The sequence below is a fragment of the Falco punctatus genome, assembly GCF_963210335.1.
Source record: "Falco punctatus genome assembly, chromosome: 1".
Lineage (NCBI taxonomy): Eukaryota > Metazoa > Chordata > Aves > Falconiformes > Falconidae > Falco > Falco punctatus.
In genome coordinates, this window is record NC_137580.1 from 49,628,534 (window position 1) to 49,655,698 (window position 27,165).

At 39.7% G+C, this 27,165-nt stretch overlaps 1 protein-coding gene across 9 annotated transcripts in view; it reads left to right on the forward strand.

The window, feature by feature from the left end:
- Window positions 1–27,165, forward strand: part of ABLIM2 (actin binding LIM protein family member 2) — a 145,803-nt gene that overhangs the window by 104,477 nt on the left and 14,161 nt on the right. For 3 of the 9 annotated variants that reach the window (XM_080373468.1, XM_080373464.1, XM_080373465.1), the window contains 10 exons: window positions 2,512–2,632; window positions 4,368–4,466; window positions 10,005–10,106; window positions 11,387–11,440; window positions 16,426–16,478; window positions 17,091–17,238; window positions 23,134–23,192; window positions 25,246–25,300; window positions 26,664–26,728; window positions 26,899–26,979. In XM_080373468.1, coding sequence (XP_080229594.1) covers window positions 2,512–2,632; window positions 4,368–4,466; window positions 10,005–10,106; window positions 11,387–11,440; window positions 16,426–16,478; window positions 17,091–17,238; window positions 23,134–23,192; window positions 25,246–25,300; window positions 26,664–26,728; window positions 26,899–26,979 — 837 coding nt within the window. The remainder of the gene's footprint in view (window positions 1–2,511; window positions 2,633–4,367; window positions 4,467–10,004; window positions 10,107–11,386; window positions 11,441–16,425; window positions 16,479–17,090; window positions 17,239–23,133; window positions 23,193–25,245; window positions 25,301–26,663; window positions 26,729–26,898; window positions 26,980–27,165) is intronic. The other 6 variants (XM_080373467.1, XM_080373472.1, XM_080373471.1 and 3 more) reach the window with 4 other exon arrangements.

Genomic DNA, 27,165 nt, shown 5'->3' on the forward strand with positions numbered 1-27,165 from the left:
TTTTTCACAGTGTTACTTGTGTTGAATACATGCTCTGCTTCTGGATTGTCATCTGTACGCATCTAGCTCCACTGTCATCCATGTTTATGCTTTCCAAAATAAAGGTTATACGATGGTCACTTCTTCAAGCTCTACTAAATAAATTATATTGGGAAATACAATTTATGTTTATATGTGAAGCTGCCAGCGTGAGTTGACTTGCATTAATTCTCGGCATAGTTTTCTCTTCTTTTTTTTCTGTTTATTTTTTTATTCCACAAATAGTTTAAATTCCTTACATTATTTGCACACACATAACTGTTAAATCATTTGCACATATCTGAACTTCTGGGTCTGTACGTTGATGTGTGTTAATGATCGAAGCCAGTCATTGTTTGAAGACACATCACCTTGGAAGCAATGATAGCATTTCACATGGTTTCCCATACAGTAACTCGATTACATATTGCAGGCCTGGCTAATTTGTCCACTATCCCAATTTTGTGTATTGCAAAATTCTGGTAATAGTGGAGAATTTCAAATTTCCATTAAGGATGGTAAATGACAAACTGTCACTATAAGTGCTGGTTAAACAGAGAAGTTAACCAACAGAGATGTAATTTAATAGGTAGTTTAAAAATAACAACATGCTTTATTTAATATTGGATTTAATGAACTTGATTGACTGTTCCTTACAGAGATGCAAAGGTAAACAAAAGGTAAGGTCTGAAACAGTCAATATGAAATCTTGGTGTTTTGGAAGATTATAAGAATTTCCCTTAAAGTAGCTACCAGTTATCAAACTGTCAATACTGTTAAATACCAAAAGTGACACTGGTATGGAGGTTTGTGCTGCCATGATTTGTGTTATGTGACTGCTCCCACGTTACCCAGCTTTGCCATGCTTGCAGTCTTTCTCTAAAGTGTCTGTGATCAGGTGCTCAGGCATGATCGTCTGCAAACTTGTCACCAGTTTTGTTGCCGGGATTTTTATTAGAGGAGAATCCCACTGTATCGTGCAATTGGACGCATCATAGACCATTAGCTAACACTCATATGATATTTAAGTATCGTCACAAGACTTTCTAGAGACATTGCTATACTGCTTGTAACTGTCTTCACTAGGCTTAGAGTAGATATTAAATAACGTAGCTACTTTGGGAGGGAAACGTCTCAAGCTGGGCACAGAGGAGTTGGTGGCAGGCAGGAGGCCTGTGGAATGCTGCATGCTTGGGAAGGCATCAGTTGTTCTCTGTTTTTTTGTATAATTTCTTCTGAAACTGATACTAAAGCAATAATGCTACTTACCACTATACAAAACTGGGTGGGTTTTTTTTTTCATTTTTGAAGGTGCAGTCAGTGAGTCTGGGGTGGGGTGGAAGGGACAGAGCACCCCTGAACCAGAGGAGAAAACTGATGATGGGAGGACATTGTACTTCTCTATAGAGTCAAAGATAATCCCAGGGAAACCAAATTCATCTAAAGATGAATGGATGGATATGATTAAGTTGTCCTGATAGGGACCATGGAGAGGGGGATGGGGCGAAGCAGGATCTCCTGAGTGTTTAAATGATGTGTGGGAGTCACACAGATGCCTAAAGATGTCCCAGTATTCATGAGACGTGACTGACACCTGCTATGGTATAGTATATCCTCACTCACTCCTACTGGAATAGGAGAGGGGAAACATTTTTTTCGAGTGTGACTTTCCATAAGGGAGCATCTGCAGGTTACATTGTTTTGTTCTAATTTGAAGTTAACTCAAGCCAATTCTTGCTTGTCTTAAAAGAAACAAGAAACTTATTTTGCTAGTTTACAAAAAGTCATTTCCATGTCTAATTCACTCAGTAATGGTTTTACTGTTAAGAAGGCACTATATGCAAATTGCAATTGTAATTTTACTAGCTATAGGGTGAGGGCTTTGAAATGGGTGTACATGGTTTTAAGTGGTTGAAGCCAAGGATTTAGTGGGAAATGGGTTTTGCTTTGCACGATGCTGCAGTATTAATGCTAATGCTATACATGACTGTATCAGTTACTTAGTAATCACCATGTTGTATTATGGTGTGCTGGGCAATTTACACAGCAGACACAGTCATTTCTGTAATGCAGCGAAGCCAACAAATGCTGATTTTTGTGTTGCCTGTAACCATTATGCATCCATTCATATGGGTACAAAGTGATTATAGTGCTATCACGCTAACCTGACCTTGTCTTCCACCCACCCACGTATGGCCAGGGATTTATACTGTCCTGAGACAACACTCCTACAGTGTTACGTTCTTTTCAAATTATATTGTCATTTTAAATTCATGTATGCGCTACCTTTCCTGGGAACAGGGCCGTTCTCTGATTCTTGGCAGAGCTGTTTCAGTCACACTGCAGCGGAGGTACTTATGGCTGAAAGCCACCTCATTTCATTGGGATTGCATGGAGTGTTACAACAGCATTGACTTCCATCTACACAGCACAGACACGTGCAAAATGGCATGTTCTTTCCCTGATAACATACATTTCCTCTCTTCCTCTCAGGGTGACCAAGATGACAGATCTTTCAAGCAGTACAGGACATCAAGTCCTAGCTCTGCTGGCTCGCTGGGCTATGGTCGCTACACTCCAACGTCACATTCTCCTCAGCATTACAGCAGACCAGGTAATTGAAAAGCAGCCTTTTTCATTCTCCAGATTGTTCTTCTACTTTGTTTTATGTCATAAGTAGGGTAGACTCTGGTAGACAGGGGTTTAAGGAGGAGTAGCTGTTCATTGCAGTGGTTTATTTACGGTGAAACAGCAAGTCCCATGGGAAGAAAGGAAACAAGTGCTTCAGGAATGAGTATCTAAGAAAATGAAAACAGGCATCTAGAAAGATTGATTTTATGTATCTGTAAATGGAAGATAAAACAGTTTAAAGGACTTAATCCTAGTCCCATCCTGTCTGAAGCTATACATTCAATCCACACCTCTTTTCAAGGAATGGCATGGTAGCAGTGAATGCACACAATGCCAAGAGTGTGATCCAGTGACTTCATATCCCTTCTTGTACCGCAGGGTTATTGCCCGTGTCTCCTCTCCACAGTGTAAGAGCTGGAGGAGTGACTAGGGGTTCTAATGGCTGGATTTTGAAGGCCAAGTTGCTATAGCTGAGAAGCTTACAGCAATGTTTATTGCCACTTTGGGCTGTAGTAGCAGCTGTGTTGGTGCTCTTGTTGCACAGAGAGGAGGGATCCTCCTTTTGATCTTTACATGGGAGTCCCTTACAAAAGCCCGTTCATATTTGGGCAATGTGCAGAGTTTTATCCTTGGAAATAATCAACTAAATTGCTCAAAAATAATTCTGATTTTTCTCCACTCCATTATTTGGGTGGAGAACGCAGAGCATTATTTCCTTGGTGTCTTTTAATTTCGTTGGAGATACATTATAATTATAAAGTGGTTTGGAAAATTGAGAGTTCTTAATCGTTCCAGTGGAAATGAAAATTTTATGGGTAACAGGAACAGATTTTACAGGAATTGAATATTTGTGTTACATAGAGTCTTTGACAAAGAGGAAATGAGATTGAGTATTAAAGATCTATTTGAGAGAGGGAAGATTAGTCTCTGCCGAAGGTCTGCCAGCTGTGTCATGCTTAAGCTTAGCTGCACACTGTTAAAGCAAGGAGGAAAGATGAAAGAAATTCCAAATTAATTCTAACGTTTTACAGCTTCATTGAAAATTTATAAGATAGTCATCCTAACTGCCGCATTTAATAATTGTCATTAGTCCTCCAAAATATGTTACCAGGACGTAATTACAACAAAGCAGAGATTACTTTTGAGAATGTTTTTCAAGGTACTTAATCACATGTCTAACTTTCAGAGCTCAAATAACTTCAGGACGTTTCTTCAAATGCTTAAATTAGCCATGCATTTGAGTGCCCTGGTGTGTTGTGAACTAAATCCTACCAGAGTGCACCAACGGCAGTGAGAACTGGACCCACTCGTAGCGCAGTTCTCTGCAGAGACAAGGCTCTCCCCATTTCATTTCATTAGATCCATTATGAGCATATATCATTCCCTCTTTCAGCTTTGGAATATGCAGATTTTCCCCTGAGTGCAGCTATGCTTTTTGTGGTGCCTTTTCTGGAATATTTTCTGATGCGTTACATTGTAAGCATTTTATACGATGCTCTTTCTGTTGCGGAAAGCACGTGTCCCTTGGCCGAGCACGTAGTATGGCCACTGTGATGTTTTTAGCACTAACCAGAGAAGGATGAAATCTGAAATATAAACTATATGTTTTCTAAGCATCAGGAGGAAAATGTTCCTGAAAAAAACGGTGGCATTGTAATTTGTGGCTTTCAGTAAGTGAACTAAATAGTTTATTTTCACTTACTCTCTGTTGCCCCCAGCTGGTACTCAGAGTCTTGGTACCAGTAGCTGCATCTCCCTGCCCCAACACCCAAGCCCTACATCTACATTCAGACATCATTACATCCCTTTCTTCAAAGGTAAGGTCCAGGAATGCAAAACCGTGCTGTGATACTGTAGACTTACTCAGATGTGTTTCACTTTTATGTCTGTGCAAGCATGGCTTCCACTTGGATAAGATTTGTCTTAATTTTGTGCAAGTGCTTTCTTGATGTAACGTGTAAGTTTTAAGAACTGAGGGGGTATGGGTTGTTTTATTTTTGCTTTTTTTCAGTGAGTGTTAAGTGTCTTTCAGAAGGGTAGAGGGAAGGAATTAGCTTTTGTAAGTAAAATGAGGGACAGAGTAATTTGAAAGTCTTTTTGTTCTAAAATCGAGGTTTACCTTTACCCTGTTTGGGTGATGTTAAATAGCGTAACAAGCTTATACGTTGGATCCAACATTGGATGATCTGTTATCTAATGTTCTAACCTACATTTAGGTATTCTTCATATTATTTGTAGCATTACCAAAAATTATGCCAGATAAGGTGGTTAAATCAATATAACTGCACTGATTAGCAATAGTCTGTGCTGTGTAGTATAAAACAGAGTAACAGAATCGATTCTCCTTGCCCTTAATTCTTTTTGCAGTGGATATTAACATGTAATGACCTCCATGTTGCGGATGTGAGACAGTGCCAAGGAATATGAAGAACCTTTGAGGCAAAAGCTTATTTTTTCTAGCTGGTTAGTTAAATGTCAGAAAGAGAAGACATTCAGCTACCACACGTGTCTTCCCCGGAGTCTGTCCTCTCTCGTAACAATGTAAATGGGGAGGAGACACGAATGGCAAACATTTTCAATGCCTGTTCCTTGACTCTCACGTACTGTTTGATTTAATAAAGCAAAACTGTTCTTCCTGCTGTCATAACCATTACAGAAAAGGAAGTGACCCTCTGCAGGAACCAGACTTGCAAACTCAAGTGAATAGCAGGCACTCATTGAGTTTGGAAGAATAATTAATGCATCTTCACTGGGCTCTAATGCATCCAGAAACAGTTCTGCCCAAAGTCAGTGGAATTTCACTGGTATAAACAGGAACAGAATCAGACTTGAGTCTTCTAAATAACGATTCCCAAGAGAAAAATTTGGAGGGAAAAGCTGATGAGATGAAATTTTGCTGCCATTTTAAAGTCTACCTGCAAAACTCCTTCCCACAAGTAGTCACACCCCCACACACGTATTTCTTGAAAGGCTGGCACACACTGGTATTCTCTGAAGTGCTGCTTGAACAGTTTTTTGATCTGTCCCCTAAATTTGGATGATATTATCCAACCTGATGTACTAAGAAAACCCTCTTTCGTGTGCTGCAGTGCATGTATTCACTGTATGGAAAGTTCTTATTTGAAAGCCCGCTTGCAATTGCTTAGCAGCGCTCCCGTTACATTGAGTTTCTGTTCAGCGCTACCTGCTGTTGCCCAGAGCAGCAGCAATTACTTAGTGCTGCTGTTTGGAGGAAGAAATCCTCAAGTGGCAGCTCCTTGTGCCCAAACACTTATTAGTAAAGTGATGAAAAAATATAATATTTTGCAATTCTGCAGCACTTTTATCAAGGAGCCAAAATATTTTGCAAGCAGTTCACAGTGCCTCACAGTGCTCCTGTGAGGCAGAAAAGCTTGTTTATAATTTCCCTGTACAGGCAGTTGTGAGCCCTGCAGCAGTTGTATAGATTGTCTGCTGGTTTACACCGAGTTAACATCTCAGTCCAAAAGGAGTCAGAGTATTTGCCCCCGTCCTCTTTAAGATCTCTGAATTCTTTTCTCTGAGTTGCAGACTGTACTTTCACCTTATCTGGAGAAACCTTTTGAGATGTCAATATGCTGGTTTTTTCTCTTCAAAGTGGTTACTCAGGGAAGATTATGATTGTACCAATAATTGCTTTTTATCCAGACCAAGGTTAATGTTACTACTTTGGTTTTAGAAAAGTGAAATCACACTCATTTAATTATTTTTTATTAAATTGAAATATAATACACCGATTAATAATAATAAAAGACATACTCTTTGTAAAGCCAGCACTCCACAATCATCATCAAAAATACTTATCTAAGATTCTAGGAGACAGAAACATTATTACTGGCAGAATCTTCCTTATGACCTCACAGAGTCTGCATCATTTTTCTCCTAAGAATGACATGATTCATCATTCTTCCAGCAAAAAAATACGGTTACTGAGTTTCTGCTCTTTCTTTGGTATACTGTAGTCTTGCTCTCATGAAGTGTAATAGGATGAGCTTTAGCGTACAGATGAATTATTTGATTGTGCTCTTTTAAGGATTTTTGTCTTCAGAATGTCTTCGAAATAAATCCTGTGACAGCCTCACATCCTCACATCAAGAAAACTTCACAGGTCATGCACCTGTGAATGATGGGGTGTGATATTCCAAGTACCTACACCTGGTGTGACTCTTCTTCTCGGGGTGATGGAGTCAGTGAGCGCACTGGCCATGCTGAGCCCTGCTGAATAAGTGCTTTCTTAAAACGTGGTAGAAAGTATCTTTCCTTTCTGGTACAGGAGCACAGCTTCCAAAGTCCATTTTATTCGGCATTGAAAGCTTGAAAAGAATTAGTCATCAAACCTGAAAAACAAAAACCTTTTTCTAGCTTAATGCAACATGTGCAGAGATATTAAAGCATCCAGTTTCATGAGTATAAGCTCTGACATCTCCCTCTTTAGGCCAGTTGTTTGTTGCTCAATCCCAAACTTAGACAGCTCTCACTGTAACTCGTTATCGAATTTCCCATACTCTCAGATAAGATAAAAGCTGACTAGGAAGGAGCTATAAACAATATACTTTTCATGACAATCCCTTGAAAAGGGAGCATGGTCTGAGCTGTGGTCAGTTGGCTCCACGGACACGAGGTTAAAAGAGCAGCCTACTCTACCAGCAGCCAAAAGACACAGGGAAGTTTTTGTGGTTGACACTCAAGTTCAAAGTAAACCTTTCCAGATTCTTTCCAAGTTAAATAAAATGCAGGGAACAGTTCATGATTCTGTTTTTTTTTTTTGCTCTGTGCTGACCAGTAGAGCAGATCACAGCCTGCAGCTGCTTGTGGCAGAAGACAAAACCAAAAGATTGGAAAATCGCTCCCTCTGGTACTTGTGTATTCTGAGACCTTATTTGAAGTTCTTCAGTGTATACCAGGCAAACCTTAAAAGAGACAAATTCTTGGCAAAGTCTCATTTTAAAGATTTTAATTACAGGCCAGATTAAATGACTGTCTGTAGTTCCTACACATAAGTTTTTTCTACATGGGTCTTCAGTTTGCTTTATTAAATACTTATTTTTGTATGCAAAATGAGAAATACAGCTACTCTTGTGTATTTGTCCGAATCAGTGGCAGAATTAAAATTTAAATGTGCATCAGCTTGTACAAGTGGGCTGCAAGAACCTTTTCCCTCATTAATCCTTAATTCTCCCCTTTTGATCAAGATAGAGGTGATGGCCTTGCAAACTGCTCCACAGAGATGGTCCTTACATCGAGCAGTTTGCAGATCTGCTGTCCCCTGGTACTTGTGCTTGCATCCTGTTTCCTTACAAGTTTATTCCTCTTAATCAATGATTCCTCCTGATTCCTTGATGACACTTCACCTTATCCCTGAAGAATGAATCTCTGTGTGTGTATGATACCACCTCCTTGGGGTCACTGCTCAATGAGGTGATTATTCATGCAGTGCAGGTCATATATGAATATATGGGTTTAATAATATGCTAATTTTTAAGTAATTGAGGAATTAATACTCTGTTAAAATCACTTGAAAATGTTCCTGTTCTTTTTAAATTAAAAAATTTCAGTAGTAACACCACATGTAAATGAATAGCATTACAAGATTTTTAAGGTTTTTGGAGTTATAAGAACCTTACTTAAATGAGTATCTACCACAGCTCTTTGCATTCAAACTGGGAGTGACATTGAGTTTCTTCCATTTAGTAGGGATGGCCAAGCATCTGGGCAGCAAGCAGCAAAGAAAGAGGGAATTAATAAATGTATGGTGAAGACCTGTCACCACCTCTTTCTTTCCAAAAGCAAAGTGGGAATCAAAAAACTGAATAACTGTCTGGTTCCCTGTCCAAGGACATCTTGACTGCAAGCTGGTGGTGATGCACCAGATTTTTAGTAATTCCATAATTCTTCTCTTACTTTTTGGAAGGACCGTAATCTATCAGCATGTGCAGTTGTGATTTCAGTTTCTCAAATGCTCAGGTTACATTTTTTCCACTAGAAATCACAGTGACTGACTACACAGTGGTAAGAGCTGAATTGGGTTTAAGTTTTAATTTTTCACCAACTGTGAAAATAAGACACAAAATTCGGAACAGGTTAGTTAGTGTATTGTCATGAGATGCACAGCATGCTTTTCTGACCTTGTCTGGCCTGGTTTTGCTCCTGTGGAACTCAGTAGTGCCACCCAGTTGGCCTCAGTGGTTTGTGTCAAGGCTGGCTTTGGTGACAGACCCATGACCACACATCCACTTCTTGTCAGCAGAGGCCGAGACCACCTCCATGGGCATGGCCTAGGCAGTTACGGTAGCCCTATAGTTTTACGGCTATAAAACATCTCTCCCTGAAGGCAGAAGTAACTCAGTTACAAGTCTAGTGTCCTGAGCTACTGCACTTACTTTACCCCCCAGAAAACTTGCTATAATTTCATTGTTACTAGCCATTAAATTTGTGCTCCATCCACACTAAAACAATAACAGCGAATTAACAACCATTTTGTGTTAGAATAAATGTCATGTTTGGCTTCCAGTTGCTTAACAGTGCTGTAAGTTAATAGGATTTTACAAGTCCCAAAAAAGTAGAGCTTTACTTTTTTGTTTGCCAAGCAGCACTATAATGCCATAGAGTGTGCTTCGGGGAAATAAGCTGAGAGGAAATGAATGGCACCTAATAAGCATTTGACAAAACAAACGAAAACATGAATACAGATCAATCCACTGTATATCTTGAAATTTGGTGAAGTGACTATGGCATTATAGATCCATGACTTGATAATCCAACCTTGTTTTTGCGTAAATAAAAAATGCTGTGGCGTGTTACATGTGGGAAAAGTTTGCAATTAAGAAACAAATTTCAACATCTGGTTTTGTCATGGATATACACAGGAATATTTGACTTAACTGAAGCATCTGTTTTTTGGTTTAGTCCTGCTTTGAGATAATTTAAACACTACTGAATGATTTCATTACTGGTTGCAGGGGCAGGCCATCAGCCATAGCATTAAACTTTTAAAAAACTTGATTGATAGATTGTTCAGTTAAGGCTGTGCAAAACACATTACAGGATTGTGGATGTTCTTATCCTTTTATTTTCTTCATTAAAGTGTTGTTAAAAAAGAAGCTTTAGTTTCAAAGTGGGGCAGTTTAATCTGGTATTATCTATCAGATACTTGTTATTGATGAGATGTTTGGAGACTGAGCCAATATGCTGTACTGAAAAATAATGGGTTTTAAGAAACCATAGATTTAAAACTGTTGGATTAACAAGTCATTCTGATCAAGCTTTTTTGCTTGAAATACTCTACTTTGCTTTCCATTTTTTTCTTTTATCTGCTTTCTTTGCTCTTCCCCTTGGAGGCAGTGAAAGTGGTCGGAGCACTCCAAGCTTATCCATGTACTCCGACAGCAAATCTTCACCTTCTGTCTATCAGCAGGCTCCTAGGCATTTCCATATTCCAGGTAGGCATTCACTGCTTAGCTTTTGATCTTCAATTGCTGGCACCTGTTTATTCTCTTCTGAATGATTGGTTGGTTTTGTTTTGGGTTTTTTTGCATTGATTTGTGAATTTTGAACTGCAAGAGAAGAACATGTCTGATAAGTGCAAAACTTTTACCTGTTAAACTTCATCTTAGAAATAAAGGAGTTAGAGAGCTGTGTGCTTATGTGTGTGTATATATATATGTAAACATGTTAGAGGAGGCACACAGTGACAAATGTTATTAAGCCTACAGAGATAAAATTATTTATAGTGCCATGGCTGCATAGGTCTGTTGAATTTGTGTGCAGGAGGGAATGCTGAAGGGGGTTTTGATTTTGGTTTTCTCCATATCCATCTACTTTCTGAATTAGAAAGTCATCTTAACATAGACTTTAAAAACAGCTGGAAGACTTTAGAACTCTAGGAAGCTCCCTGTGGCTGTGCCTTTGCATATGTGGTATACTGTTTTCAAGTTCCCATTCAGTCAACAGGCACATTAAATTTATGTCCACACTTGTTTAGCTTTTTGACTGCTAAGCACATCTACCTGCTCAGTAGAAGTTCTTTTATTCTAGTGTTTAGCTTCTGGGGTTAATGTTTCTGTAAACACACTGTGATTAGGAGTTGTGTCTGCTCGGGCCTGTGGTACTAAGTAAATCTGATGTCTGTACAACGTGATATGGGAACCCTGGACTGTGGTTCTGGGGCCTTTCAGAAATTTCCTAGAAGGCCAAGTTATCTGTGTAATTCAAAATGTAGACAAACTATTGAATTTTCTATAAGAATATTGGACATTTCCAGTATAAACATCTATATCTGAACACGTACACTTTGTTCATCGTTGATGGAAGAAGTCCCTTTTCAAGCATAACTATTATAGTAGTCTATTGTACCTGTGTATGAATTTTATTTTGAATAGTGACAAGTGCTCCCAGTTTGTTGCCTAAGTATACATAGGTAGTGCAGATGTAACCACCTACGTTTCAGCAAATGGGTGCCATTCAAAGTGCCTTAAAGCATTTTGAGGGACTTGAAGAGGGATTGTGGTGCATAGGTAGGTATAGCCAATATTTTAAATATATAAAGATGATGGATAAAGCTTCATCCTCCTGTAATAACCAGTGAACGACAAACCACTGAATGAATGTGTAGTCTTTGCTGAAGTGTGTGCATTTTTGGTGTTGCGAGGAGACAAAAGCAGCATGGTCTGAACTGCGTGCTTACTCTTTTATTCTTTCCTTTCTCTTTCCTCTTTCTCAGACACTGGCGTAAAAGATAACATCTATAGGAAACCTCCTATCTACAAACAGCATGGTACAGTCTGCTTTTGTCTGTTGCAGTTTTATCTACGTGTCTTTGTAAAGAAATGCATGTTGACTTCCAAATTAGTCTGCTGTAGTCTTTGCAGGAAAAGAGTAACATGAAAATTAAATAGCATTTTGTATAACATGTTGTCCAAGGATTCAGTAAGTTCTCTAAAACTGAGGTAACGATATTTTGATTTGTCTTGGTAATTCAAAGCTGGCACTAACTTCAAAGCAGTTTTCTTGTTTGTATAATGATAGAAAACAGGTAAATGTTGAAGGTTGCTTTTCTGTTTCCAGACCATGCCTTGGGTTATCTGGCTTTTGTAAATAATTCTGACTGCTACGTTGCTGGGGAAAAAAATACTCATTGATAATGCTGTATCTGAAATCTGCTTTTCATTGGCAAGTTCTTCAAGCTTTAAAATATCAAGAACAAATGTAGTCACACCATGGCAGTTAGGAACAAATTCCGTAGCTGATAACCTTGGCAAGATGTGATGGGAAAAGCTTTGGTAGACCCAGCTACAAGATTACTGAGTTTCTGAACAACAGTAAGAAATAAGTGATGTTTTATACCACAGAGATTCTGACTTAAGACCCTCATAAATATGAAAAATAGAAATACAAAGTCTGCATTCTTCTGTTACTACTTTCGCTGTACGTTTCACTAATTAACATTAGTGCAGTTTCCATGTTGATGTCAGTGCCTGCTGTGTTCTCAGTGGTGTTGAAATGATCTTGGTTCATGATACAGGTTTAGTAATAGGGAATTAATTTTTCTAAACTGAATTCCACTATCAGTCTTTGGCAAAAATACGTGGGGATTCTGCTGCAATAAGTGTGCCTGAAAAGTGCAGAAGTACATTTCTGATTTTTTAAGAGAGTCATGACTGGGGTACTCTGGTAGTCAGAAGCAGAGGTCAAAAATAAAAATAAAATACCTGATATAAATCAGTCTCGCAGCAATAACTTTATTTTAGTCATGATTGTATCCCTGCTTGGGAACAAATGAGAGAATAAAATAAACATGAGAGACGTTCATCACAACGTGAGCTGAGGCACTTTGGAGATGAAGGCAAGTATTTTCAGACATACAGGTGGGAGAATGAAGCTGCGCCACTCTTCATGGCAGGGGAAGGTCCAAGCTGTGCCTGTGAGCAGTGTTTCTGTGGGAGCAACTCCTCCCATCCTCTCGCCTTCTGCTGCACTGTCTGCACAGAGGTGACTTCCCACATTGTACGTAAGAGTGAGAAAGCTCCGTGTGTCTGCTCTCCCATACTTTGGCTTTAGCTGATTGCTGACAACTTTCCCTGAGTGAAAGGTTAGGGACTGCAGATACATCACTGCCTTCATGGTTAGAACAAGGAAAACACATTTTACCTATTTTTCTTTTGTGGTAACAGAGTGCTTTAACTGATGTTAAAATACCCAGTTAACAGTTTTTAAAATGACGGGTTATGTAGTTATCAATTTTGTACTGTCTTTCATGGAAAACTGCAGTTATTTCTTTTTTGGATTAAACTCTAGTTTGGATCTGGTACAGTAATAGGAGAAAGAAAATAGTCAACTGATGTCTCCCGAGTGAGTCAGCTTTGCACGTTCACTGTAACTGGCACTTCATCCTAAAGTAACTGCACATTCAGATATTTAGATAACCTCTGTGGTTTTTCTGGGTATGGTTTTGAGCAAAGTCAGACTTGCTGACATTTCAGCATACTTTAGGTGTTGGTCTTTGATAGACGTTTTCTGCTCACAGTATCCTAATCTTGGACAAACTAATATTACCTCTCAGGCAAAAAGATAGTATCTGTTTGGTTTAGTGCTTGCTTTAATGTAATCTGCCAACTTTATAATCTGCCCAAGCTCTCTAATTCCTTCTTGTCTTTAGATATACAAACTTTGAGGCAACTACTCAGGCTGTGCAAAAAAAGCTACTGACGAAGGAAGAAGTTGATCAGTGCAGTGGTCTTTGGAAGGATCATGAGCAAATGCAAAGTTACAGTAATCTGGTGTAAATGAGCATAGCTTTGTGGATTTACACAAGCTGAGGATATGGCTCCAATGTCCTGTCTGTGTCATTTAATTTTATAGATACTTTTGGTTGCAAAGAGGATTCTAAGCAGCAGCTCTTTTTCTTCCAGGCCAGGCATTTTTATATCAATTTTCCATCCATCAGATATGCAGTCGAAGTCTGGATTATGTCAGTTTTGCACTGCTGTATGGAGTTTTTCCTCATAATCACTGGAGTGAGTGGAGAATTAAATTAGTGAGTCAGATGTCTCTATAGGTTAACAAGGATATATGTTTTGAACTTTCTTTTATAGATCATAGATGTTCTGAAAGGTTGTGTTGAAAATACATGCTTGTTGTTTTTCTAACGTACGAAGAGCAAAACATAATTTACTCTTAATTCAGAAAGCCAAAAAAAAAATCAATGCACTTCCCTTCCAATAATTGTTTTTAAATAAAAAAAAATAAATGAAATTTACCTTTTGTTCTGGAAGAACTCCTGACTAAACACATGAGGAGTTGATGATCCAGCTCCTCAAGCTAACGGACAGTGAGCTAATACATGCTGAAAAGGAGCCAGAGAACATTCCTTCACTGAAGAGACCAAGTTTGAACAAACAAGCACAAAAATGTTCTTTAAAACAAGAAGTGCAAAAGCTCTTCCAAAACATTTGGCTTTAAAAAGGTTTCAGTTGCAGCAGTGCCCAACAGATTTGCTGTAGCTACAGCTTCTGTGTTTCTATTATGAACACCCAACTTCAGAATGAGGAAAAGGTGGTGATAGAACGGGACATACAAGAGATCAGGCTGGGAGCTGGGGACAGAAAGTGAGGAGTGCAGGAGCCTGCGTGGTCATTCTTTTGTGTGTGTGCTCATGTTTAAGAAATATTTTAACATCATTTAGAGTTTAAAAAGAAATTTAAGAGGTTTGCTTTTTGGCATTATTAGCACCGATCCATGTGCAACATGCAGTTCACATCGGGGTTCACAGCGGAACCAAGTATCCCTTGTAGTGGTGAAGCTGATGCTCAGTACTGATGAAATTCTGGTTACTTGGATTTATCTGCCAAGGATTTGTTGTATGAAGCCCCCTCAGGAACTTGGGAGGCGCAGGCCTTCATGGCCCCCATTGATTTTGATTGTACTCCTCTGCATGTCTTTGAAGTCAGATGCTCTCAAGATCCCGTGGAAAATTTGAAATCTCTGAATAACGCCTTGGATTGGTTTTTTTGCTTTGCAAACATCAACGGCTTGAAACAAAAACAATTTCAAAAAATGCAGCTGATTCCCTATATGGATTTCTGATTTAGTGAGAGCAAGATCCGTACATATAACATGGAACAACTTGTTTAATTGTCCTTCTTGCAATGTAGGGATTTTATTCTTCATCTGTCATATGTGGATATTTCTTTCTATTTATTTCTCAGAGAAGCAGCTTGCCATCTTGAGGAAGTGCCCTCATCAGGGTGCTATTAGCTAACTATGAAAACCTTGAGATTTTTCATGATACTGTTTTTACTTTATGACCTGGCTTTGTTCCATAACATTAAATTGAAAAAACACCAAAACCTCTACAGTTAAGTTTTTCACCTCTAACCCATAGATATTTTTTTTTCTTGCTGCAATTTGTCATTTTTTAACCATGTCCTCAATAAAACTAGTTAAGGTCTGCCTGTGATCTGTGTGATGGCACCAGAAAATGAAACAGAATAGCAGTGAAGTGCTAGGGGTAGTGCCTGTGTTCACATGCAGGGCAGATCCTCTGCAAACATGCTGGCTGGGGAAATGGAGAGGGCAGAGTTGTTCCCAGCTTTCTAGGAGTGTTGCAGCACTTCTAATGGTGCAACTTAATCTCCTCCCCACCTCTGTCTCTGATAATCTAATCCGTGCGTTAACTTTTCTATTGCATACTATTTTTATTATTAATATATTTTCTGGGTACGTTGTGTTGCATGGAGCTCTTGTGTTGCCCTTTTACTCAGGCATTGCAGGCAGTCCCCTTATGATAAGTTCTTATGGGCTTAAGATGATGCTAGGTGCATTACATAATGTGGTATTCCAGTTTTGTACTGTATAAACTTTCTCCAAAACAACACAGACTGATACTAAGGCAAGTAGGACCCAAATTTTGGAATTTTACCTGCAATTATGTGAAATTTGGTGCAAAATCTTTCTGTAAGAATCTGAGGTGTAACTCAATGTCTGCAACAATACCCTGGGACGTAAAAGACAAGGTAAAGCACACTTGATGGTTGGGAACTATCTAATGAGTAGGTTTTATGGTTTTGGTTTTCCATTTCTGGTTTTCTTCTCAGCAATTTGAGAAGTTACAAGACAGTAAACCAACAGTAAAATATCAGCAATATTTTTTTTTGTTGTTGTTATTAAATAATTCTGCAGGAGCGATATAGTCAGAAAAGTGATTGGTCGAGGAATTGTGAATGTCAGTCTGACCCAGCCTCTCTTGCTGATTTCATGAAGAGGTGATACCGCATTTGTTCCTATCTACTTTACTGGCATTGCTGGACCTTTTTGGGAATGTAGGAGGCCCAGGTGCGCAGGCCACAGAATACCTGTGCAACCGAATGTGTCTTCATGGTCATGGTAACACAGAATGGGGAAATGACCACACTGTGCACAGTGACCTTATAAATCTGTTCCTAAATTATGATATAGGTTTTTTTCCCACCAATCATTCCTTAAAAGTAGTTTCTTCCTAAAAAGATCGGGTCACAATCCAGCAGGAATAGATTATCTAAAGACACTGTATACCTGAAGGGTTAGTATTACTGTAAGAATTTCAGAATGATTTTGAATCATAGCTCTACACATTGAATTTCCTATCCAACTCTGAGGGGGTTTTATTGGGTCCCCCACACACATCAGCACCACTTAAAATGATTGGTGACATAACCACAGCCAAAACAGAAAACAAAAAAAGATGTAATTACTCTAATTTTTAAAATTAAATTAATCTTACAGCAGCAAGAAGATCAGAAGGGGACGATGGAAGCTTGGATCAGGACAGTAAGAAGGTAATGATCACAAAGAACAAAAGGGAGTATATTGATCTTTCTTGAAGCAACTGTTTTTCAAAACATGTTAATATGTAAAGGTATTATTTCATATAGCTGAAATAATCATTGCTATGTTTAGGTCTTTCCAAGAAGATATAGCAAATCTCTCACTCAGGTGGTTTAGAATCTACATTCTGCGGTAAAGAAAGAAGTAGGCATATTGAAATTAAGAGCAATAAGCACATGAATTTTCACTCAGTCTCAATATATACAAAGGTGGTCCAGCTAGGCCTCTGGACTTTTACTTAGGCTGCATATTAACATAAAAAAAATGTTAACGGTAGATTCATTAATAGCAAGAAAATGACACAGTGCATCTTCTAAAGTGGGGCACAGTAGGCAGCTTAATCAACAGAGAAACTGTCCTCAGCCCAGCTGAAAGTTAAAAGTTTTTGGTACCTGTGATGTCTAAGTCATGATGTAGTCACTTTTATAATTCGATAAAGAATGGTGGAAGTTGCAATGAGCATAAACATACAATCAGTTCACAAGGCTTCCTAGACAGATGAAGCAGAACTGTATTCAGATATTAAATACTTGAATCTTGTAACAGGCTTTTACTCTCTCCAGCTGAAGACCAGTTGGCTCATTCTGAAAGGGGATATGGACACCAGAACTAATTCCCCGGATTCGGACACACGATCTCTGTCTCTTACTGCCGGAACTGACAGAGAAAACTTCCCAAGGGCGCAAGAGGGCATGACTGCTGGCTACTCCCGTGAGTACTGCATCCGCGGGCCTGCCGGAGCTGTTGAGTAGGAGTGTGGCAAAGGAAGGTGGCCCTGCTTCAGGCTTGTCCACATAGCTCTCTAGTTGGCTTTATGCTTTGTTTCTCTGTTGTAATTACACCTATTTGTCTGTTTTCCTATGGCTTGTAAGCGTTCAATGCCTTGAGATTTGTCTTGTGAAACTACTTATAGTTTCACGTTAGTAAAAGAAGAAGCATTGCTTGTATAAAGAAACGGTGTTGTCTCTTTGGAGAGTAGAAGTTCCTTACCACAAAAACGTGCCCCTCATTCATACATAAAACTGGCTCTTAATTATATGCGGTGTGTTTTCAACAGACAGGATAGTAGTATCAGGGAGATTTTTGACTTGGGCTGATTACTCCTTGATACAAACCATGAGAGCCATTTCTTCTGTATCACAGTAAGCATAAAGAACACTTTGCTCCAAAAATTAAAAGTAGGCATTTTTTGCTGTTGCTCACAGTTATACCTGTAAGTTCACAGAAATCTTCCAGATGGAATAATGGGGTAATTTTGTTACTAAATACTGGTCTGAAGAGCATATGCCCGTGCTACCTTTCAGTACCAAAAGCACATTCTGCACATTTCTTCCTCCGCAGTTCAGCAAGTCCAGAGAGGAAGGAGATGGTCATCAGAATCAGGTCTAAATTTTACTTTTAGATTACATAGATGACAAAAAATACTTTAAATGAATTTTAACAGATAACTGGGACATTCCTCTCCCTGCCTTCTTCCCTTCATACCATACAGCAGTACCAGGTCATCTGGGGTAAACAAGTTGGGGAAGCAGTTTTCCAAAAGAATGAATCCAATGCGAGGCATGTCTGGAAGCAGGGCTGGGATGTCAGTCTTGTGGGCATTTTGGTAATGTGATAGCTGGCTCCATCAACGTATATTAAGGAAATTATGGCTTAGCTCTGCAAGGAAGAGGAAAAACAGATGCTACAAAGTCTGTCACAAGGCTGTAACAAGATAAAGAAGAAAAGTTATTTTGGGTCATCAGTCTCATGGGTCTGACTTGGAGGGATTTGATTCCTTAGTCCTCAACAGACATGACATACATGCACAAGGTGTGTTGTAGGATTCCCTGTGCAGGGGAAACTGAGCCCGACCACCTCACACATCTAACATCTGTAAGCCATTGCCCAAAAATGAGCACCTAAACCTTTCCTTGTAATGTGTCATTGGTTATGTTTGGAAGCTTTCTGGAGTTGATCTGATACTTTCTACATATGTATTGAGAGAATAGTCCCTGTGTGCAAATTTTAAGTACAAGGATGTAGCACACCAAGAACTGTGTTACACAGGAACAACATACGGTGTCAAGTTTTTTCATGAGAATATTGCTGTACTTGTCGCTCTTCTATACCAGCATTTCTTTTATGGTTTTTTTATTATCTTGGGAACATGGAGCTATTAAAACTAGAAATTCAGAAGATGGTTCACACCTCTGTCAGAGGCAGTGTCCCCTCTACACCAATGCATGCAGGTTGTGTAAGCAATTTCCCATGGGGTTTTGTTAGCTTTTCGCTGTCCCTTGTGAAAGTTAGCCCTGCTACACAATTATCAGCTACACAGAAATGATACTTGGGCAAGTTTTCTTTCCCTGACATTTCCACACTTCCCAACCCCCCCCCCCCCCCCCGCCCCTTTCTTTATGATTTTATTCAGCCACTAGAACGTTTTAGTACCCATGGACATACTAAAGTAATTCCTTCTGTAATCAGCGTTTCCCTTTTTAGTTCTGAATATTTGTGGTCTGTCACATGCCCCGCTGGCCATGGAAGAGTAGCTTCTCTGCCTCTTGCACTTATGATTAAGAACTCTGACATTCAGCCCCATGTCTGTGGCATAGTCAGTGAGTATCAGAGAAAATAAACTTTTCAGGTATAGGTTTGGTGCCAAGTTGTTATATACAAAGTGGAGAGGATTAGTAGACGTAAGACTGTGAATCTCTGGGGATGTGTCCAAACATACTGTGTAAACAGCCCTGCGTTCATCTGTCCAGCCTCTAGGCAAACCAGAGAAGGATTATTCTGCTCTAGAAGATATTTAGCCACGTTGTGTTAGGTATACACCCAGAAGAATACGTCTAACAACAAAGCGCATCAGCGTGAAGCTTGTGTAATTTGGCATCTTAGAGAGGAGCTTGCATCTGCTTACATCCTGTGTAAATGTCTTTTTTCTGTATATGTAGATGTTTAGTAGTTAATAATTTACCATAATTCATGATTTTAAGTGTCACATACTTAGGAAAGCAGTCGTCGAAGTATGTAACCCTGGCTCTTCATGTATTCCTGATGTGCTGAGAGGCAGCCTCAGAATGTCCGGGTTAGAGTGAATGTCATAGTGCAAAAAACAGGAGCTGTAGCCAGGCAGAGAGTAGCTGATGCTCAGATAGTGCCTAATTAGAGAGAGAGACTGCTTTGTCTTGGCCAGTTTCTTCAGAAATCTTACTGTAACAGTACAGCTGCAGTTGGATACGACAATGAGCAGTACGTGGCTGTTGGCTTTTAGTGCTATATTTTTCCTTTATATTTAAAAAAACAAAAAGAAGCAAAGCAAAACGTGTTTAACTGTGTAACTGAGTTCATGGGAAACAGAAGCTAAGTGAGATACCGTTCCCACTGGGCCTTGCTAACTGCTTTCGGGCCGTTTCGGCGTCATTCGGCTCTTGGGTTTTTCCAGCCGGCCACAGGGTGGCGCTGGTGCCCGCGGCCGCGTCTCGGTCCCGGCGGTCCCGGCCCCGCCTCGGTCCCGGCTTGGTCCCAGCTGCCCCGGCCGCGGCTCGGTCCCGGCTGTCCCAGTCCCAGCTCGGTCCTGGTGCCTGCTCAGTCCCGGCTCGGTCCCGGCTGTCCCGGTCCCGGGTCAGTCTCGCCTCAGTCCCTGTCCCGGCTCGGTCCCGACTGTCCCGGTCCCGGCTCCGTCCCGGTGCCCGGGCGGCAGCTCCTGCGCCACTGCCAGCTGCGCGAACTGTGTCTGGTTTCAAACTGGTCCTTACCTTATTGCTTTTTTCCTTGGCGACTGGTGACAGAACAGTTATCTCACCCATCTTCTCTGTAGCCAAGAGGCCAGGAAACTGAACTCTGCACTGATGTGCAACACCAGCATCTTTTTCCAGGCAGGAGCAGGGGTGACAGCTGTGTGGCAGATAGATTCATCCTGTCTCGCTGGTATGACACTCTTTGCCCTCTGGCGTCACTGCCGGTCAGGTCACAGGCAATGGTAAGTTTCTGGTTTCTAAACTGGAATAGCTGTGATCTAATTCAGTATTCGTCACTACATCCCCGTATCAGGCCTGGAAACCCCGTGGGGCTGAACACGTAAGTTCTGCTCGTAGTTTATACCACTTCTCAGATGGTAATTGATTACGTTTCTGAAACAACTCTTGCTTTGATAGATCATCTTCATTTTACTAGCTTAAATAAGCAAAGTTTATCAAGCCTTCTCTCCTGTTACGAGCTTTCATTGCCCCAGTTATCCTGTAGACCATGGGTCTTCTGGGGTTAATTTAACCCATGCGAACAGGGATGAACAAGAGCAGCACAAAGGAATCCTCCAAGATCTCCTGTCACTGCTATTGTTTCCACATTTTATATGTATCAGGACATGCATATCTAGTTTCTGCCTTTTTTTATGCTTGTACTAGCAACTCAAGGTTATTTGTGATTGAGCTGTGTATCTAAGCTTCTCTCCTTCCCTATTATTTCCAAGTTATGAGCTCTCAGCTTGAATTATAGAAGTTTGGTGTATTTATTAGTCCCTAAGTGCATGGTTTTCCCATGAATTATTAAATTTTATGCCATTTCTATTATTCTAATGTTCAAGGTTATCCCCATTCTTTATGATACCCCAGTGCTCCTCTGTATCGGCAGTACTTTATTACTTTGTGTAGACAGCAAAGTTTGTTAGTCCATTACTATTTTTGGTGTCCAGATTATTAGTGAAAACTTGAGGCAATTTCAGCTCAACACCAGTCCATGCTGACACTTTTCTTTAGCAGCCTTGCTCCATTCTCACTACCCATTTCTTACATTTCGTTATTTCCTTACAGACTTCATAATTCCTCTGATAAACTCCCATCTTTTCCAGATTTGCATTTAATTTCAAGTGTGGCCAAATACCAGTCACTGTAATAATATCACATTAGATGAGATCCAATAAAATTTGTCTTGTGCAGAAGTAATTTCTCTTAACAAAGAAAGCAAGTCTGGCACTGTGTCCTTAACTTATGTCAAACCAATTAAAATCTATGTGAATGTAATTGACTTTCTGTTTACATTGATGGTTTTGTTCAGTCTTTCCGTAAGTTTTCTGTTGGAAGCAAGCTGGTAGCTCCTGATTAGCTTTCCCCCCTCTTAAATATAAGAACTATAGTTGCTCTTCTCCAATGGTAAGAGGTATTGGACTTGCAATTTGATGTGAGCTTATCGCTCCCTGTTTGAGTACATTAAGTGCTTTTTCATTATGGCTGTGATTCATCAATGTTCCCTTATCCCGCTAGCTTTCATTCCTTACTCAGTGCTCTACCTTTTGTTCCTAAAAACAGCAATGAAATGCTCCTGTTGGAGCCCTGTCTAGGTTACCTTTCACCTCTGCTGTATACTGTCAGCGTAGCTCCCAGTGATCCCATTTCTTCGTTCCTTGTTCTCTTTTTATTTGGATAGCTGGGGAACCTTTCTCTATTTGTTTTAGTATCATTTTTCAGTGTTTAACTCAGCTTGACTTCTGGCAGTTCTCACTTTATCTCGGCACATCATGAGCTCTTTGCTGATCCATCTTTTGCTTTTTCTTTCTGTATGCTTATTCCTAATCATCTCCTCAGGGTATTTATTAATCCAGTGAGGTCTGGATTCCCTTCCTGCATTCCCCTTTGGACACAGATTGCTAAGATTTTTGACAGAAAGAAGCATTGTATGTCCAGTTCTTTGAGCTAACTGACTTCTCTAACTCTTTGCAGCAGTTTATCAAAGTTTCCTGTACTGGAATCAAGAATGTTTATTACACACTTGTTTGTTCATCTTTTGTTTCTTTTAAACTGATTCAACTTGTTGCTGCTTATAATACAGCATTATTTTAATTAACAAAAAAATAATCTGAAACACTTTTTGTCCTTTCACTGACAAAAGGAACTTCCAAACTTTCTTATTAGACTCTCAGTATTAAAAGTAAGGCTTCTCAGTTGTTTCATAGTGGCTGCACACAGTTTCATCACCATATTACATACAGTTTGTTCATGGTAACACTGCTTTGCCAATTTTGTCTATTTTTTTAACTTACTCATGAGTGTTTATACTCTCACTGATTTACTTTATCTATTGCCATTATCTTCTTTTATGCTTTTTTCCACTTGAAACAGTAGAAGTTTTAAAGAAAGCAAAAACATTTTTGTGGGGTTTTTTTAAGTGGTAGGCTACAAATCCTTCCTTTTGAAGAGACAAAACCAAAACCACATACATCCTGATCAGAAGTGATGTAACTCTAAAATGATGGTACCTTTAATCCCATTTTCAAGTCATGGTTTACACAAAGTTGGAGGGCAGAGATTTCACGAGCTCTCAAATCTGCTTTGCATCACGTAGCTGCATAAGGCTTCCGTAACATGAGTCCCACAGCTCTGTTCATGTCATGCCCGGTAAGGTGAGCGCCTACTGGCATGCTGTTATTTATAGACATTGTTACACATGTTCATGTACATTAAATATGGAGAAAAGGTGAGCATTGCTCAGTTATATGTCATCCCATTAATAGAATGTACATATTGATCTTGTAATTTCTGTTTCTGGATGTTTTCTTGAATTCTGTGTTTCAGTAGGCTGTAAAGGGTTTACAAAACATACAGTTGTATGTTGTGTCTTTTACAGGATTTCCATATTCTAAATCTGCTTCTCTGCCTGGCTATGGAAAGAATGGCTTACATCAGGTAGGTATACATTTAAATGCATTCTCCAAGCAATAGTGTATCATAAACAGGCAGCTTAGTAAGTAGTTGAAAATCTACACAGTAGACACTTCAAAGGTGTTTTGGCTGCCAGCCTTGTCTGACAGATTCATACCCTATGTGGGTTACAGTTTGTCTGTCTGCAAGAGTAAGACAGACTGAGGCTTCTCCTTTTAATTGTGTACATCATGAGCATTAGAAATCTTGATTCTCCTCCCAAAACAAACGAAGGTCGAAAATGCACAGGCTATTAATCTATATTAATAGATCACAGTATAGCTTGAATTAACGATAGAGAGAGTTAGGCCTATAATTACGCAAGTAATGATCTTAGAGCAAAGGTGGAGCAGCCCACATCCATTCCATTTCTTGAACCATCTGTCTGGGTTTTTTCTAGTATGCATGCGTGTATATGTGTATGTGTATACATGCACAGTCATCGTACTTTTAAGGCAGGGAGGGAGCAATATAGAGAGAATGGCAGACAGCAATCTAGAAAGCAAAATACGTAACAATTATGATCAGATCAGACTACTTGTTCTTTTTCTAATCTTTTTTTATTATTTTTGTAAGTCTTTAGGGAAAAGGCATCTTTGACCCTATGGTCTCTCTTCCTCTCTGGCATCTAGCATTATGGGTTCTCAGTTCATGCCTTACCATTTTTAGGTACAAATCCATTATGCTTAATAGCAATAAGCTGGCCATACATACATGCATGTGCACTTACATTTATAAGACTGATTTGTGTCTAAACTACATGGACAGGACCTCATTAAGATTCCCTCCTTTCTCCAAAGGAGGATGTGAAAGCTACAAAAGCACGAGTGGGATTTTACTTCACAGTGATACATGTCAAACTGCAGGTCATTGGGAGGACAACAAGAAAGCAACTGTCAAAAGAGTAGCTAAATTATTTTTTCAGTAGCTACTGAAATGTCCATCCCTTTGAGTTAATCTTGCAGGGCTAATTGTGCCTGCATTGCTTCAATACCTGACTGCCTGAATTCCTCTGTGAAGGAACCAGTGGCACTGCAACTTGATCAAATGTGACTTAGGAAACTAAAAGAGTCTGAAGAAACCTGTCCCCACCTGTGAGTCAACAGGGTCTTTTTCTGACTTTTCACAATAACGGTTACCAGTAACTTTGAAGCGAGGGACTGACTGGCGCCCAGCCACTGTACTGGTGAGGTACCAAAGCCGTCGGGAGGCTTGCAGGCGGACACCAGCCGCATCAGCCGTGCGCTGGCCGCGCTCGCCGGCTGGAGCCGTGCAGTGCAGCGTGGAAGCGGCGGGTGGCAGCAGCTGTCCTACCTAAAGGCTCCAACCTTAGCTGAAAACGGTGGGGAGGTTGGAAAGGTTGCTTGCTCATGGTCAGATCCTTGAGGCCAAAATTCTTCTCGCAGTGGATGTCCTCTGTTTGGACCGCTGGTTCATACCAGCTTCTGCGGTTTGTTATTTTTAATCAGCCATCCCAGTGCTGCATAACAAAATAAACTGAAACCAAACGACAAGGAACCTTGCAGGTTATTGTGAACATAGCTGTGCACACCGTTCGTACCTTAACAAGGTACCTTAACAAGGCAAAAATGAGACTCAGGGGAAAAACCCCCGTATAATAGGGCTTTTCTGTTCTCCTGTAATGTTTTTTCATCATACCATTTGCCGGCAAAGGAAGAAAGACAACGAGTTCAGACAAAGCTATGGCACACATGCACAGTTTTTCCTGGTCTTAATGGCATCAGCAGTGTGAAGCAGAAAGCAGAGTGAGAGATGTTTCAGTGCCGCATAAGTGATTTGTGACACTGGCAGTAAGATGTCTGCTTCGCATGGAAAGGCATGTGACAATTTCAGTCCTACCTTGCTTACTTGAGCAATTAGGTTGAGTTCAAATGAAACTCTGTATTCTCATTCTGTCTTGCCAGGATCTGTGTTTTGATTGTCTGGTACCAACTGGTTTTCTTTTTTCTCTTGTCAACATGCAGAGTGGTTTAGTAGTGTATTTTGCTGCTACATTGCTTCTGTCTTTCTCTTTCAGCCTGAAAATATGGGCCAATATGAAATGGACCAGGAGGCAAGCTGGGGGATGAAAGGTACGTTGCAATTTCATTTTCACTTCACTTCATGTTTTCTTCCTTTGAGGATGCTCATTAATACATTGCCAGAAAGGTTTCTGTTCTGAGATCTCCCCATAGTTCATGTAGTAATGACTAGACAGAGATCCAGCTCAGTATCGTGTTCATCACAGAGAATCTTCTTTTCATCTAACTGAATGTAAAGGCCTGACTGAAGTCCTGTGTCATAAAGTGGTACAACTAGGCTGAGTCAATCCCAGTATCCTCAATATGTGGCAACAGTCTCTGGGATGGTGGTCTCATATCAAAGGCAGGAAGAAATTTAAGATAATCACTGCTTCAAGGCATATCTCATTTTTTAAAAGATGTCCGTTGTGCTTCTTGTTTGTGCTACAGTGTGGTTAAAATATACAGAATTCAAAAAGCAGAATTCATTTGCATTATTTGTTTTTGTTACAGTTTAAATGGACTGTGAACTTAATGTGGAACTTGGGTTGAAATTTTCAAAAGAGCAGAGCAATTTAGGAATATGCATCTACTCATGGGGAAGAGTAGGATTTTGTTTCCAAGACGCTTGAGCTCATTTTGAAAATCTTACTCTGATGCTTCACTTCATGCTTCTGTATTGATGCAAACATTTTTCTCTCTGTTTGAACAAAGTACAGATTTTGAAAAGTAGGCTTATCTCTGATTTCATTTCAGACCATAAAAAGGTCTATGAAAATGTATTGGCTCTCCTGATTGCATTTAATCATGGTTGTGGACAGGTGACATTGTGGTAGTCATAGCATATATAGTCATGTAGTGACCTAACTAGAATACTCCTGTGCTAGTTTAGATCCAGGAGTCATTGTCCCCACACCCCTAAATCATCTTCTCTTCACTGTCGTTATTCCTACTGCGGTCAGCCCAAGTGCAGGATGTTGGCATCTTGAAATATTGTATTAACATAATGTTTTTCATGTATGTTCCCACACTGACATGCCTGTAATAATCCATATATTTTAACTGTTTCCAGTAAAGAACAATAAGGGCAGGACTTTTGGATGACAGACTGACTTAACTCTGCACAAAAGCATCCTGTAAAGAGAAATTCCCAATTTTGCCAGAATACTCACTGTGTAACCCAATAGCATCAAGAGATGGACTTTCTGTAATAAGCATTTAATTTCAAGGACTACTGCTTCAGTGATAGACAGCGTTATAGGCATTCAGAGCATGGGGGTCAAATGCATACTATACGTGCAGTTATCCAACAGCTATTGAGAAGACAGAAATGTAGTAGCGCAACAAATCGCTGACGTACCTAAATGTTCGTTGCAGTGTCTCCAAAAGAAGCCTATAAATTCTAAACTGTGAACCTGTTCTTATTCTCTTGCAGAATACAAGGTAAGAAGGGCTTTTCCAACACTGGAAGAACAATCAGATTCAGCACTTCCTAGCAAGGTTACATATGTTCCTTTTTTTTTAATTTTGTTAATTTTTGTCCCAGTGAAATATTTGTCAAATCAAGATGCAAGTATGTACCGTTTAAATTAGTAAGTTCTCCACACTGTCACATCCGCACATAAGAATCAGATTTGGCTGGAGTTCATATGCTCTTGTCTTTTTAACAGATTTATCCTTATGAAACACTTATTGTAACAAACCGAGTTCGTGTGAAACTGCCTAAGGATGTGGACAGGACCAGGCTGGAGGTAGGAATGATGTTTGCTTGATGGCTTTGCAAGTCTTTGTTCTGTTTGTTTACCATTGTAGGTATTCCTGAGACCAAGTAATAGCAATGAAAGAAGAGAGGAGAGAGGAATAACATTATATATTATGTTTTATTGCAAAACACTAGTATGTGGGCAATTTAACTAAAAAAGAATAGCCAAAAACCT